The sequence below is a fragment of the Hemicordylus capensis genome, chromosome 5 (assembly GCF_027244095.1).
Source record: "Hemicordylus capensis ecotype Gifberg chromosome 5, rHemCap1.1.pri, whole genome shotgun sequence".
Classification (NCBI taxonomy): domain Eukaryota; kingdom Metazoa; phylum Chordata; class Lepidosauria; order Squamata; family Cordylidae; genus Hemicordylus; species Hemicordylus capensis.
In genome coordinates, this window is record NC_069661.1 from 247992521 (window position 1) to 248008274 (window position 15754).

Genomic DNA, 15754 nt, shown 5'->3' on the forward strand with positions numbered 1-15754 from the left:
CGCTTGCAGCCAGGGCTGGGAGACTGCGGCCTTCCAACCTGTCGCCAGGGGGATACCCATAATGCACTGCACGTGGTGCGTTATGGGATTTCCGGGAGCCGGGACAATGCTTCCCAGTCCCCAACCCTCCATGCTGCCGGAGGGGGGCAGCTGTACGTCAGAAAACTGATAGTCTGCGGGGGAGGTAAGCTTTTCAAGCCTTCCTCCCTGCACACCCTCAAGCCTTTCTCACCGATCGCGAGAAAGAGCTCACAAGGAACAGATTGACCACTATTTATTGATTTGCTTTCTTGCTTCAACAAAAACTCAGAAGCATAGTTAGCAAACCTTCAAATAATGGTTTCAAATTCTTATTTATGATCACCATGGTTAGTGTTGGCCCATGTTTATTTTTAATCCATGAGTAATGCTGAAGGGAAGTAATGCTGAAGGTAATGCTGAAGGGAAGAGAAAAGGGAATTTGCTCCAGAGAGGGGAGGGATGTATGTCCCCTTGATTTGCAAACCATGATTTCCAAGGCATCAGTGTTATATTTGAACACAGGGTGTGAGAAAAGGCAGTATCTGTGGTAAACGAAAGATTGTCTCTCCTTCCACCACTAGACTTGCCCCGATCCCCAAATGTCTGCTGAAACAAAACCCTGAAGTCTCAGAGTAAGGCAAGCTCCATTAACTAAGCGGGTTGCCAAAAAAAGGGGGGCACTGCAGAGAGTGTCTCGGCACATGTTTTAACAGATAAAACCTCAAGGTGCCGCTGGAACTTTCTCATTGGCCACCCCCAACAGATCGACGTGACCTCATGAAATTATGTGCTGTTTGGTGTGGCTGGGGGGCCGGGTGGGCTGTGGGAGAAGATCCTTTAAAACATGCAGGACCCCAGCCAAATCAGGCTCTTCAATTCATAACCATCTGCTTGTGCCATGCCTGTTGCTGATAATCTCTTGGGATTTCGCAAAAAGTGGGACAGAATGCTTATGAGATCCCAGTCAGGTTCCCAGCAGAAGAGACTCTGCCATTTGACTTGTGGTTGGTAATCTGTTGGATGCTGAATGGTACAATGCACTGTACTTGACTGAGGTTCCCTAACACTGTTTCCCCTTTGCAGGACTCCCAGGAGGTCACCACGAGCTTTTACACCATGAAGTGGTTTTTCCAGTGTTTCCTTGACCGTGTGAGTGTCTTTATTTACTCATTCATTCATTCAATTTATATACTGCCCTTTCTAAAGTGGCTCAGGGCGGTTTACATTAAAATCAGAAACACATAATAAAACAATCAAAATTTAAAAAAAAACATTTAAACCAAATTACAATTAAAGCTAGATATTATTACAAGCCAGGCTGAAAAGATGGGCCTTTAAGGCTCTCCTGAAGGCGTCCTAGGAAGTCTTTGGTTTGGGCTTCTTTTCTCCCCTGTGGTCTGAGCACACACTGGGATGGGAGAGGTCGGGTCTATTTGTTTTTTGTTTTGATACATCCGCATGGTTCTCTCATTGCAGACTCCCTTTAGGTTAACCCTCAGGATCTGGGATATCTACATACTTGAAGGAGAACGGGTTCTCACTGCAATGTCTTACACCATTTTGAAACTGCACAGAAGTAAGAGCCCTCTGTCCTAGGTGTAAATGTTAACGTCAAGCCTGGTAAAAGAAGTCACTCGGGCATTTTTCTGGAAGTGTCAGTGTTTCTCTTCCATTTCTGATTTTTCCCCTCCTTACTTTGTGATAGCATATTTCTAGGTATCTCAAAAGGCATGCCAAGATAGCTGTTGGGAGATGACCAGAAATAATTGCAGTAGAGGCGGCTGCATTCTCAGTACATGGACCTGATTTCCTTACTCTGTGTACTTCCTAGCAAACAGAAACCTGACAGATGGTAGGGAGGGCCCTGCTTTTAAAGTATTGGTGTTTGAGAAGAATCAGTCAGCAGCAGGCAGGAGCAGGGTCTTTTCACTGAGAGCCCCATTGTTTTGCAGAGGGCTTCCTGAGAAGGCTTGTGTGCCTCCTTGTTCATATTTAGGATCCACACCAGCCTTTCCTTTAATTTCTTTCATCTGTGTGTGGAATGAGTTTTGTTCAGGGCAATGTGTGTGCACGTGCATTCAGAATGGGCCTTCCAGATTCAACCTGAATCTGTGATCTAAAATTAACTAATTAACTGAAATTCATTAAATCCCCTGAGCGGGATCTAAAATTAACTAAGTGGACATAAAAAACGTGTGAGCATGTGCCCAGGTGCATGCCTTAGGGAACACTGATCCACACCTTTTAAAGGAAGACTTTTGTTATAGGATCTGCTGATGCTCTTTGGGAGATTTTATCTGCTGCATATTAATATGATTTTAATTGTATTAAATTTTAGTTTATATATTATTTTTATTTTTTAATAAGCTTTCCTGTAAGTTGTGAGAGAAGCAGGATAGAAATAGCTTAAATAAACAGGAGCACATGGGACTATTGTGCTGCAGTACACAACTCCCACAAATTACACTTCTTGCATTCCTGTTTTGCTGAGGTTGGGAATCGGGAGAGGGTACTACAGTAAAGATATAATGGCATCCTGAGTGGTAGGGATGTGCACGGAGCAATACTTGCATTCCCTCCTGAGCTCGGAACGGAATGCAAATACCCAGAACGTTCTGTCGGAACAACTGGTTGAGCCGGTTGTACTGGTGGAACGAGCTCAGAACACGTGAAACATTCCAAGCGCCGTTTCGAACTCCAAAATGGCACTCTTCTGGCCTCTGTGCACATGCAGCAGCCATTTGCGTGGTGGTGCTGAGCATGCAAATGGCTGCTGCACATGTGCAGAGGCCCGAAGAGCACCATTTTGGAGTCCAAAACGTGCTCAGAACACTCACAACATTCCGACTTGGAAAGGGTTGTTCCGTTCCGACTTTGGATGGAACAGGCCCTTGATTCGAAGGATGTTCTGTTCCGAGCTCGGAACACTCGAAACAGCCTGTTTCGAGTTGGAACATTCTGCACTCAGAACTTTTTGCTCATCCTTACTGAGTGGAGAGCTACCCCCATTGCATCTACTGCCCTCATTATGCTGGGGAGGAAAGCTCCCCACATGGCAGCCACTTGTTTTTAGAATGCCTAGTGTTGCCCTGAGTGACCAAGGGTCCCGGGATTATTTTAGATGTCTGTTTAACTAGTAGATCTGAATGCAGTTCTAAAACAACCCCAAGTGTTGGCCTCTGTTTTTTAAAAAATAAATACATCTGTATCTACTAGTCATTTTCTCTTTATTCTCTAATGTTGATTTCTTTTCCTTCTTCAACCTTAGAACACCTGATGAAATTGGAAATGGAAGAACTGGTAGAATTCCTTCAGGAGACACTAGCCAAAGATTTCTTCTTCGAAGATGACTTTGTAATAGATCAGCTTCACAGCTCCATGGCGGAACTGAAGCGAGCAAAGCTGGACCTGCCAGCAGCAGGTGAGTACCTCAAGGTGGACCATTTGGTTCTGGATGCACAGTGGCAACTTTTACTTGGTTCTGTTGTTGCCCACACTTTTGAAGCTCTGTCTGGCTCACAGCTCCTTCACAGAGCTTGCAGAGCTTTGATCCGCAGGAACTTCGGTGCAATTGTATCCTGTCCCTGGAAGCCTGATCATTTACCAAAGAGCACATCCACATGGTCACGATTCATTCTCCAAAACAAGCCTCGTACAGCCGGGCTCATTAACAGATCCAGGAGAGCAAAGGAACTAAATTTGTGTCCTTTTCGTCAGCATGGCTGGAAGCTGGATGCTTGTATTTTGTGCCAGAAGGCCTCAGAAAGCAATCTGTGAACTGTGAGTGAAAACAGCAGAAAGATGGGGGAGGCTTCCTGTGCTGTTTCTTCTGCACCTTGCACCCATCAGGATGTTTGTGCCGTTAAGAAGGGAAACAGGTCCTCAGGAGCTGAGAGAGTAGAATTGCCAGGTGCTAGTTCTTCCTTAGGAAGAAGGGGAGAAAACTCTGCAGGGTGTCCTAATACAATTAATATTCTAAAGGGGGACATGGTGTAGATTTATATAGGAGCATTATGTTACTGACTGCTTTACTTTTGACCCCTTTTCTAATTATCCCCAGCCTTTCATTTTTTATTGTCAGAGTAGTGCACAGACGCTCAGTGAAAATTCTTCTGCAAGCCCAAGATCTCTTTCCTGAGCAATTGCAGCCAATTCAGAGCCTCATCCACATGTTGCTTTGCAGTGTTTGAAGCTACTACTATTACTAGCATGGATATTTATATACTACTCGTCAACCAAAGTTCTCAAAGCTGAATCTCATCTGCCATTCAGTTGCTCAGTACACATTGGAGGTGTCCAGAGTCTGCTCTGCTTTTGTTTTGGGGTTGTCGTTTTTTACACTTAATCTGGATACTTTCTTTTAACAAACTACCTTTTCTATATGAGGGCCCCATTCCCTTTTATTTCCTCTCAGCTGGGGCAGCAGAAAACTAGGGAAGTCTGTATGTGTCCAGAGAAGACCAGAGTGGGCTTTTGTGTGCTGAGCAGGGAATGGGTCAACTGGCCATGGCCAACTCGCTGCAGGGAACAACGCAACTCCCCCCTGTAAGCCCGTCTTATCACTTTGGCTTTCGATCCGGAGGGGACAAGCGGGAGGGAGGCGAGAGGAAGCTAAATTTCCACCTACCACCCTACCTACCAAAGCATGTGTTGGATACAGCAAGTTGGCTGCGGTGAGTTGGCTGTGGCAAGTTGGCATAGACCCTGTTGAGCATGTTGCAGGGATGACTGGAAATAATGGATGCAGAAGTACTTTGAAACCTCTAAAATGCTATATAAATTACTACTATTGCAAGTAGGAATCTGTAAAACAGATTGCAGGGGAGGGAGGAAAGAAGGGCAAGAGAAATCCTTCTACCCCTCACTGCCTTCTGTTCTTCACCTGTCCCCACTTATCTGTTTCACACACACACACACACACACACACACACACACACACACACACAGACACACACACATACACACACACAGACACACACACCCCTCCTGTACTTCAGAAGTTCTTGGAATGCAGATACCCCTCAAGACTGTTGCTCAGAGTTGGCTTGTATGGAGGAAAAGGGGCATGTTTCCCTTTAGCCAAGCATTCCTCTCTGGCTTAAAACTGAGGATTGACTGAAGGCTCAGCCAGTCCCCGACTCCATACCAAGTCCTGGGGCTGGCTTGAGCAGAGGAGGAACATGTAAAAAAAAACTCCTACCCCAATTGGTGAGTTTTAATGCCAGTGTGCTGCCCTTGGCTACCAGGCAGTTTCCCTAGTGATGGGGTGGGGGGTGCACATTTGCAACCCTTGCTCTGACTGTGGGGGTTTTTTGGGGGGTGGGGGAGGCCAGAGGCCATTCTGACTTCTGTTGTTTTCCGGCAAGGATAAGGGTGTCTCTTACCCATGCAGGAAAGCAGTGCAGGAAAACAGCACTGGCCTTTGCTATCTAGCAACCTGCCCCCACCCTCCGGTGGCCTTGGGGAAATACACACATCCCATTTTAAAAATATGGGGAGCGATTATTATTTCTTCAGCCTCAAAATGGAGTTCATTGTTCTCCATAAATAAGCATGAACTATCTTTTTGTCCTCATCCGAGAAGATCCAGTAGGTTTGTCTCTGACTCCTTTCTAGCCCCGGAAATGGATGCCTGGTTTGTTCTGCATATGAATGTCATCAGCCCTTGAGTTTTTATCTCCCTACCCCATGTTCATTCTTGTTGTTCTAATCACTATCTCCAGGCGATGCTATCTGTCACCAAGCGCGCTGTGCATTTTCTAGACATTACCTCACTCTAGTGTGCCTTGTCTGCATTTCTCTCCGATTCCGTGATTTTCTGGGGCACACGGTCTCTCCCCAGGCAGGCACGGGGTTAATCCTGTCTCAAGTGAGCTCCTTGAAGAGCACTGATTGCAAACGAAGGCTTGCTTTCACACTTCCGCGACAAGGTCAACTGATTAGTTAGGGAAAAGAACAGGCTACATCAGTATGGCGGGGAGGGGGAGATATGAGAGCCGTCGCAGGAGAAATTGGGAGGAAATTTGGGAGAACACTAGACTGGAAGAATCCTGCCAAAGCCCAAGTGGGGCCTGGGGAAGAAACTGGCTCAGAAAGTTCTGACATAAACTTTGGTGGTCTCATTGCCATCATGGGCAAGCTGTGCTGCCTAGGGATCATTTGAAACTCCTTGCGTTTCAGATGGCCAAGTTAATTTGTTGCTGTCATTATTATGCATGGCACTAGTGCTATGCATCAGTCTGCATGGCACTTTACGAGTACAAGAGGACAGCTCCCTGTCCCATGGGCCTTGCTGTCTAAGATTCAACACAAGGAAGATAACTGAGGAAATGGAGGCCAAGGTAGGCATGGAAAGAGTATGCTGTCATTCCAGTTAGACAACAGGCTGGCTTTCAGGGCTTAAAGTTAGGATGTGCAACTTTGCTTTGGCTCAAGGGCAGTGTGCCTTTCATTGTTTTGAGCAGGGAGTTCTCAAACCTGGGTTCCCCGCTGATGACGGGCTACAGTTTTCATTATCCCCAGCCACAATGGCCCAAGGTCAAACAACATCTGGGGGCCAAGGGTGGATCTGGGGGTGGCAAGTGCCCCCTCAGAAACAGTAATTGTTCCCCCAGCTGCCCCCCGTTTCTGTTTCAGAGATCTAGCATGTGGGACACAGCTCACCCACCCAGAAATGCTCTTTGCCCCTTGTGGGCCCCATTACTGCTGGGGACCCGAGTTTGAGAACGCCTGATTTTGAGGTTGCTGGGGTGCAGGTGGAGGTGGAGATTCTGGATTGGCTCTTGGGGATTTGTTCTTCACTGGCCTAAACTGAGGCATCCTGAGAGAAGAAGCTCTTGCAGCCTTCTCTTAGGCTCAACAGAAGGGACCTCCTGGAGTTCCATGTGTGTGGAAGGTGGTGTTTAAAGGAAAAAAGAGTAATGGAGTCAAGAAACCAAGTTTATTTTCTTGACGTTGGATGAAAGTTTTTACTTACTTTTCCTTTGTCCTATTTTTAAACAAATGCACTCTCAACTGAATCCAACTGGAGAAAAGGTTGTGGAGGGGGACCTTTTTACAATCATTATTTTTAAGGATTTGGGCAGTCTAGAAATACGAACGAATAAATAATAAGCCAGAACTCCTCTGTCTTTGGGGTTTCCACCTAATTTCAGTTTGAAGGTGAATCTTCCAAAGAATGGCTCCATCTTGCCTCCTGAAGCATGTATTAATTGACAGTACTAGTCTGTGATCCGGCTCAGGCAATATGCATGGAGTGCCAAACCCTTTCCTTACTTGGTTCCCCAAATACCTGAATGTGAATTCTTTGCCACAGTATCAGGAATATGCAAAACACACCCACCCACCAAATAAATGTGTTTCTAATGCACAATCTGACTAACAAACTGTTCCCTATGCTGAATTCCCTTTTCCATGAACTCGCCCAATTCCTGAGGAGAATCAAGCTTCCTGCAATCCTTTCTTTTAAGGATCTACAGAGTTATTCCAGGAGAGAAATCTCCATGCTGGGTTCGACCATGAGGGAGCATTTCCACTGCCCTTCTTGTTCACAGAATTCCCCGCAACTGCTCTCTACGTCCCACCTACCTGGTGTACTGATTGGCTGTCCTGGAGTTCACCAGCGTGTCAGTCAAGACAAGGGTTCACTCTCTGTTAACTCTTTAGGGGGAGGGGTGGCTTATCACTACACTCTTGTGCTAAGCTACCATTACACCTATGGATCAAAGTTCATCATAAAAGAGAGTGCAGATCCAGTCTGCATGGTACTGCTCACTTTAATTTCTCCCATCTGAGGATATCTGAGAGCCAATGAAACTTGGTGGAAATCTCAATTCGACAAGCTTTCTTTAGGGTGCCTAGAATTCCCAGAGCTATTGGCAGTGTTCCCTGTAATAGGGGTTCCCAGGTGCTGTGGACTACAACTTGCATAATCTCCAGCTACAATGGCCTTTGGCTGGCCATTGGGTCAAGCTTTCATCTGTTATTGAAAAAAGTGACCATTTTGTCAAACATGGTGTGGGGTAGGGCGCAGTCCACCCAGAAGTTATGCTTTGTTTCCTCTCCCTTTTTTTCTTCTAAACTCCCCTTCAGAATGAGATAGACTGGAAGATAATAAGACCTGACGTGTTTACCGATTTGCTCTTGTTTTTTAGCAGAGATGGAGGAAACCTTTAATCGCTCTGCTAAAGCATCTGTGTTCCAAGATCATGGGCAGATATTTCTCCCTGGCACCCTATTTTTAGACTGGAAAAACTGACATCCAAAAAAATATTGGAGCTGTGGGTTGTGTTTGAAAAGGGAAGAGTATAAATCTTGAAGGCCTTTCCTGTAGAGGACAGCATGTCTTCTACTGAGCAGATGAGAGAAGGAGGGGCAAGGAGCTTCATAAATAGTCAAGTTTACAGCTTTGTATTTCCTCCTGAAATGTGCCAGATGATAATGGGGGCCCTCCAGTGTGTCTCAATTCCCAACATCATTTCATCATATTTGGTGGGTCTCTGGTATTGTTTCCTGGACCAAGGAAAGCCCTTGAATTCAACTCTTGAGAATTTCCAGACTGCTTGTTCTCCCCTTTCTCGGATGAAATGCTGCAGTCCCTTGGTACTTATGTAGAGAGCTTCTTAAGCACAACAAATATTGCCTCTTAGGTGCCATTTCCTTTACAAGTGGAATATGTGAACGCTGGTGTACCCTCATAGCCTCGGGAGTAGATATTAAGAACATAAGAACAGCCCTGCTGGATCAGGCCCAAGGCCTATCTAGTCCAGCATCCTGTTTCGCACAGTGACCCACCAGATGCTGCTGAAAGCCTACAGGCAGGAGTTGAGGGCTTGCCCTCCATCCTGCTGTTACTCCCCTGCAACTGCAACATTAATTAGCCATTAATCCACATTCTAGTATGGCTCTGAAAATCTATACATTTTTTAACTGATTGATACAAACAAAGGTCTATTATGCTTCTTCCTCCATGTATGCAGTAACCTTCCTGTAAAATGGGGAGCTGAACATGTAGGCATCTTGTAGATTTAGTCTCTTCAGAATAACTGCATGATTCCTCTTTTTCGCTTCCTTTAGCAGGGACCCACCCATTTTGCCTTGGCTTACTAGCCAATCTCTGTTTGTGCTTGCTAACAGCCTGCCCCTCAAGTTCCCAGGAAGGCTCGGATGCTATGGGGAGAAGCAGGAATTTCACTGATTTGCATTGGGAAATGAAGAAGTCTAGAAACAGGAAAAACTCTCAAAGGCTATTCACACGATTGCAGAAAATCAGGCTAGCCTCCGCTAGCCCAATTTTCTGCAATTGTGAGAACCACTGGGCTCGGCTGCGAGCCGAGTGGTTCTAGAGCGGGTAACCTGCTCAAGTAGTCCACCCCTAAAACCGGGTTTGCGGAGCGAGCACTCCACAAACCCGGTTTATCTTATTGTGAGTAGCTGCAGCATGGCTCCGCGCCACAGCTACTCACGAGGAGACACACACACACACCCCGGAGGGGAGGTGAAAAGCTGCCTCCCACCTGTGGGGGTCTCCCCAGCATGCCCTGCGCCCTCGCGGGGCCAATCAGCCCCCGCCCCCCCAGCCCCCTCCAGCTCTGTCACGGAGGCGGCAATCGTGTGGGCAGCCTATTCTGCCGACCAGGGCTCCCGACCTGCTCGTGTGCGGGGAGAGCGTGCTTAGCCCACTCTCCCCGCATAGCTGCACAAACCGGGTCTCACTGATCGTGAGACCTGGCTCTCGAAGTTTCTTCTCCAAACCTCAGTGCAAGGAGATAACGTTCCTGCCTCTTCCCCAGAGTTCTCTAGGCTGGCCAGAGGGAGAGGCAAGGATCTTACCTTCTCCCAAACCTCAGTGCAAGTTGGGTAGGCAACAGCTTGATTCTTCTCCTACAAGTGTGTACCTTCTCCAGCCTGCAGCACAAATGAGAACTTCGGGAAAGATGAAGTGTGCATGGGAGGAGCATCCTTTTCACCAGAGGGCCCTGTACCTTCACCCTGGTCATCTGTCCTTGCACCCCTGACTTATTAGTGATGCTATGTGGCAGATAATTTACTGGGTGCATGCAAATAGGAAAGGTCAATGCAGTTCACAGGCTGATGAGATCTGCCTCTGATCCAGCACCACCAGCCTCCTTGGAGGGTGGAGGGGGGCAGAGGAAGTGGGACACCCTCCCACTGTGTATGGAGCAGCAGTTATGAGCAGCAGTGCCCAGGTCTCTCATGTGTGGCTTTTGCCCTGGTTGGCTCCACTCCCTGCATGAGGTGAGCATTTCTAAGGTGCTGTGCGACTTGGCATGGGCAGCAGTGTTGGCCAGGCCAATGGCAGCAGCATAGGAACAGAGGAAGCTGCTGTATACTGAGTCGGACCATTGGTTCTTCTAGCTCAGAATTGTCTGCACAGACTGGCAGCGGCTTCTCCGAGATTGCAGGAAGGAGAGTCTCTCTGCCCTATCTTGGAGATGCCAGGGAAGGAACTTGAAACCTTCTGCATGCAAGCAGGCAAATACCTTCCCAGAGCAGCCCCATCCCTTGATGGGAAGATCTTACAGAGGTTCCACATGTGGTCTCCCATTCAAATACAAACCAGGGTAGACCCTGCTTCTCAAAGGGAAGAGTTCATGCTTGCTACCACAAGACCAGCATATTAGAGAATTGTGCTCCTTGTGGTCTGGCTGTCCCTTGAATCAGGGAGGTGCCTTTGACATTTGTCATCCTTTGTGCCCCAACTTTCTGCTTGTGACATTCTGAATGATTTCTGTGGGTTTACAAGAAGAAAGGAGGAGAGTGAATGTGTGTACATGTTGGAAGGATTAATGCTTGGATAGTTTTTTGTCTTTGCGTGGAGTGGAAAGCAACCAGGGAAGGCTGGACTTAAATAGCCAAGGCCGATGAGGCCATGAAAGTGAGGAACATGGAAAGCTACCGTATACCTCAGCAGCTCTCCAAGGTTTCAGGCAGGGGTCTTTCCCAGTCCTAACTGAGATGTCAGGGATTGGACTTGGGGCCTTCAGCATGCAAAGCAGGTGCTCTTCCACTGAGCTTAGCCCCAGTGGTCTGGGGTAGCAGCCATCCTATTTACATAAGAAACCACCTTATACCGAATCATACTCTCCATCCATCTAGCCTGGTCTTGTCTACTCTGGCTGGTGGCAGCTCTTCACGGTCTGAGGGCAGAGGTCCCTTACATATCCACTGCTCCCAGGGATCGTTTTGACTGGAAATGCCTGGGGTTGAGCCTGGGACCTTCTGCATGGGAAGCCTGTGCTATACTACTGAGCAATGGCTCTCTGTACTCAGCTCTAAAGTCCAGGTGTTGGGGAGCAACAGCAGGTGGGGGGCGCTGCTTTCACACCCTCCTTGTGAGCTGCCTGGAGACCTCCAATTGAGCACTGTGGGAAGGAGGATGCGAAATATCTTTGGGCTGATCCAGAAGTGTTCTTACGTTCCATGGCTCCTTCACCACTCCTCCGTCTCATGTGCACAGAACACTTGGTGCAAAATCTTATTTATGTGTCAAAAACAGGACTAGAAAGGAGACCATAACACTCAGAGCAGTCCATCATGGGTGCTCTGGATCAGGGATTCTCAACCTTGGGTCCCCAGATGTTATTGGACTTCAACTCCCATAATCCCCAACAAAAGGCCACTCGGGCTGGGGATTATGGGAGTTGAAGTCCAGTAACATCTGGGGACCCAAGGTTGAGAATCCCGGCTCTGGATCACCCCAGATATCCAGTGCAGCAAAACAACAGTGATATTGTGCTTTTGTGCAAGAGCACAAATAATTTTAGGAGCTTGTCTGCACTCCAGAAGTATTCATTTAGACTGGAAACACACTGCTTGGCTGTCAGCGATGTGTTTCTGGTGTGAATGATCCATCCAGTGTACCCCTGCTAACTGGGCAAAGAGGCACCTTTTAAACGTGGTGATTCTCTTTATTTAGCAGGGAGTAACTGGCCCTATCCACCCCCAGCATAGTACCTCCAGTGACTGTTGCTGGTGTCTGTCTTATGTTTCTTTTGAGATTGTGAGCCCTTTGGGGACAGGGAGCCATCTTATTTATTTATTATTTCTGTATGTAAACCGCTTTGGAAACTTTCGTTGAAAAGCGGTATATAAATGTTGGTGGTGGTGGTGAGCGGGCAAGCTCTTAAAAGAATCTGCACTCTTCCAGGCCTACAGCAGAGATAACCAGAGCATCCCCGTTAGCAGCCCCATTAGGCTGCTCTGGATGGCACTGGTTTTTATATTGCAAAAGAGGCAACATTGGTATGAACATCTGTTTGGCATTGTTTTTCTGTCACTTTTTCTGTATTGTTTTTCACTCTTTTTTGTATCTGTTTTTCCCTTCCAGATGAATACGGAATTTTTCATTTATATGTCTGGAGAACTCACACGTACCTATTTCTCTTTTCACACTTTGCTTCATTAGCCAACTAACTCTCAGATCCTTTTCCACATTGTGGGGTGTGTGTGTGTTTCCCCCCCCCTACTGACTTCTCAAGTGCATCTTAAATGTGATGAACTTTGAGGTTGCCATGGAATCTCGGTTTCCCTCTGGCGGTTTGCCTGTTTCTCCGTGATTTGAGCTGTGTGGTTTTGTGCTGTTGGAATTTCTCTCCTTGCATCTTTCTAGATGTAAGCGGTGCTACTAATTGTGCTTGTGATTTTCTTGAACATTCACTTAAGCTTGGTAAAATCCAGTGTGGCTTTGAAACTTCTGTCTGCATTAGAGAGTGGTGGATGCCTTTGCCTGAGGTTTATCTCAATAGCCCAGGAGCGAGAAAACCTGTTAGGGTTCTTTTTTCACTGTGTTTGTTTTAATTGAAGAGTCTCCAAAACAAACTCTTACCATCAGTGGTGTAGTCGCATAGTCAGAAGTGCACGTTTTCTCCATGACAACCTCCATAGCCACACCTACCCTAATGGCCATACCCCCATGACCACACACCTCACTTTGAGAGATGCAATAATTGGCGTAGGGGTGGGGTTCTGTTACTAGAAGTCAAGGATAGTTTGCTGATCCTACAGAGCTTGAACCTCCTGTGGTTATTCACCCGGAAGATCAGCCTTGATTGTCAACCACAAAGGGTGGAGGAGGCTCCTTGCAACAGAAGACAGGAAGAAAGGTCATAAGATCAATTGTAGTCAGATATTCAGTTATGTAACAAACTCTTGGAATAGCCAGAACAGCATATTATTTCCACATAGGAAGCAAAGGGCTTTGCATCCTTGCTTAATGGAGAGGTCAATGAACTGGGTGCCACCTTTGCACCATTTTCAGCATTGCAAAGCCAAGAGGATTTGCATGTTCCTTTTGTGGTGGTGAAGGTGATGATCTAGAGAAGGGAGAAAGCATCTTGAACCAAATGAGATGTTATTCTGAATGCATGCCTTCTGCTGAAAATGGCAACCGTGTATCCCATTTCCCCCCAACATAACCAACATCTTGTAAAACTTACCTTGTGTTGTGATGTCATAATGTTCTACTGCCCTCGCCTCCACCATGCACAACTCTGCACATCATAAGCTGCTGTTGACAGGGTGTGTGGAATGCCACGACATCACAACACCAGGTAAGATCTGCTACAGATACTGGGAGGCAGGATGAACTAGATGCTGTTTTCAGCGTGTGTTTTGACATAACATCCAATGTTTACCCCTAAGATAGCATGTGCGTCACATCCACAATTTTTGGTTCAGTATAGATGGTTTTTAAAATTATGTAGTAAGAATGGGAAATCAGTGATTGGGAAGTAAGCCTCAAATGCTGTGTGATCTTTACCAGCTTAGATTTTCTACCATTGCCTCTCCTCTAAACGGTGTCGGAACACTCAAAGCATGCAAATTCTGGAGCTGAAAGAAGGAATCACAGCCAACCACCCAAACAATGTGCTCAAAGCAGTTCTTTCAAGTTGTATCTATCATTCCACTCAGCGCAATTGGCTGTCAGTACAATTTGGAACAATTAACCTGGAAAGCTTTGCAGTTGTCATTAATTTCCACTGGGTGGTGACAAAGAACAAGAATAAATCCCCCAAATCTGAATTTAGCCTAGCTGTCTTTGGATGATTATAACAACTTCACCCTTTTCTTCATCCTATCTCAACGGGCTTTGGGGTGTGTCCACCAAACCAACCTTTAAAAACCTAGTTACTTTTATTAAAATAAATAAAAATCTGGGGGGCCACCCTTTCTTGCAGAATGATCAAATTGACAGCAGAATTGTCCTAAAACTGCCAATACCAGGAATGTGGCCTCAAAATATTCCTTTGCCCGAAGCCCAATTTATTGTATATTTGAACCTTCCCCTGACATCTTGGGGATCACTGAAATAAAAGAAGCAAATTGCCCTATTGTTGTACAAGCAGCTCTGTGCCAAAAATGCCAGGAGGAGGGGGAGAATTCCTATTGCCACTTAAAATTGTCCTACAGAAATTAAAGTGCTGGTCAGCAGAAGATTCCTCAGCTGAACATAGAGGGGGCAATCAGCCAAAGCTCGGCACTTTTAAAATCCTATTGATTTTTCTTCCTTTAAAACAGAAAACTTCAGATGCACATATAATTGGCAGTTGCATTTGTTTGGTAAATTTGTATTGCACTCCATCTCATGAGCTGAGAGTGGCTTACAGCTGTTTTCCTAAATGCAACTCTTTCTGGTCCCAACGGGCCCACAATTGAGCTATTTACACAAAATATCTAAACAGAATCACAGCCGTTGAGGGTAGTGGAGGAGGGAAACATCAAAAGTAGCAGTACTAGTAACGTTTCTGTCCTCCCTTTGATCCAATGGGTGGTGTACAAGGTTCCCCGCCCCACCGCAACCATCACAAACCCTGAGAGGTTGTTTGTTTGTTCGATTTCTGCTCTGATCCCTGTCCCCAAAGGGCTTAGTCGGACAGTGTGTGTCTGGCCCAAGGTCAGCGGGTGGACTCCTGCTCTTAGCCCAACGTTCTAAGCGCTGCCGGCTCTCAATGAATGATTCAGCCATTCAAAGCTATCTTGAGACATGAATAGGAATCCCGTTGATTTCACTGGATTACTTGATCCTGCGCTTCGGTCTCTCCCACTGAAACCGGTGGGTCTGGAAAGTGCCTGTATTTGTCTGTCACCCCCCAGAATCACTTTCTAGTGCTCTAATTCTGCACTACTGGAGGTATATGTCTCTGTAGGAGGTGTCTGTGCCAACGTAGCTGCAGCAGCTTATATGTGGTGCTGCCTTCGCCTGGGTCAGACCATTGGTCCACTCAGCTCAGGACTGCATACCCTGACTGGCAGCAGTTCTGTAGGATTTCACAAAGAGGCCTTTCCAGCCTGGTCTACCGATGCCAGGGATTGAGCCTCAGATTTTCTGCATGCAGAAGTATGCTGGCATGATGTAGTGATTAGAGTGCTGGACTAGGACCGGGGAGACCTGAGTTCAAATCCCCATTTAGCCATGCTACTTACTGGGCCAGTCATTTCTCTCTCAGCTTAACCTACTTCACAGGGTTGTTGTGAGGAGAAACTTAGGTATGTAGTACACCGCTCTGGGCTCCTTGGAGGAAGAGTGGGATATAAAATAAATTTTTTAAGTATGCAAGTTGCACCCCCTTTCCTTTCCCCAGTTCTGGGGAAAGGGCAGCCCTACCAGTACAGAAACCCCCTGGACTTGGCATTTCAGGTTGTAGGCATAGTCGACAGGAACATATCTCTCTCTCTCTCTCTCTCTGGCAAGGTGTTCTTGGTCAGCCTCAAA

General features: G+C 46.6%; 1 protein-coding gene across 13 annotated transcripts in view; it reads left to right on the forward strand.

Annotated features, from left to right (window-relative positions):
• Positions 1–15754, forward strand: part of USP6NL (USP6 N-terminal like) — a 218658-nt gene that overhangs the window by 187338 nt on the left and 15566 nt on the right. For all 13 annotated transcript variants that reach the window (XM_053256548.1, XM_053256546.1, XM_053256553.1 and 10 more), the window contains 3 exons: positions 1105–1170; positions 1498–1597; positions 3290–3442. In XM_053256548.1, coding sequence (XP_053112523.1) covers positions 1105–1170; positions 1498–1597; positions 3290–3442 — 319 coding nt within the window. The remainder of the gene's footprint in view (positions 1–1104; positions 1171–1497; positions 1598–3289; positions 3443–15754) is intronic.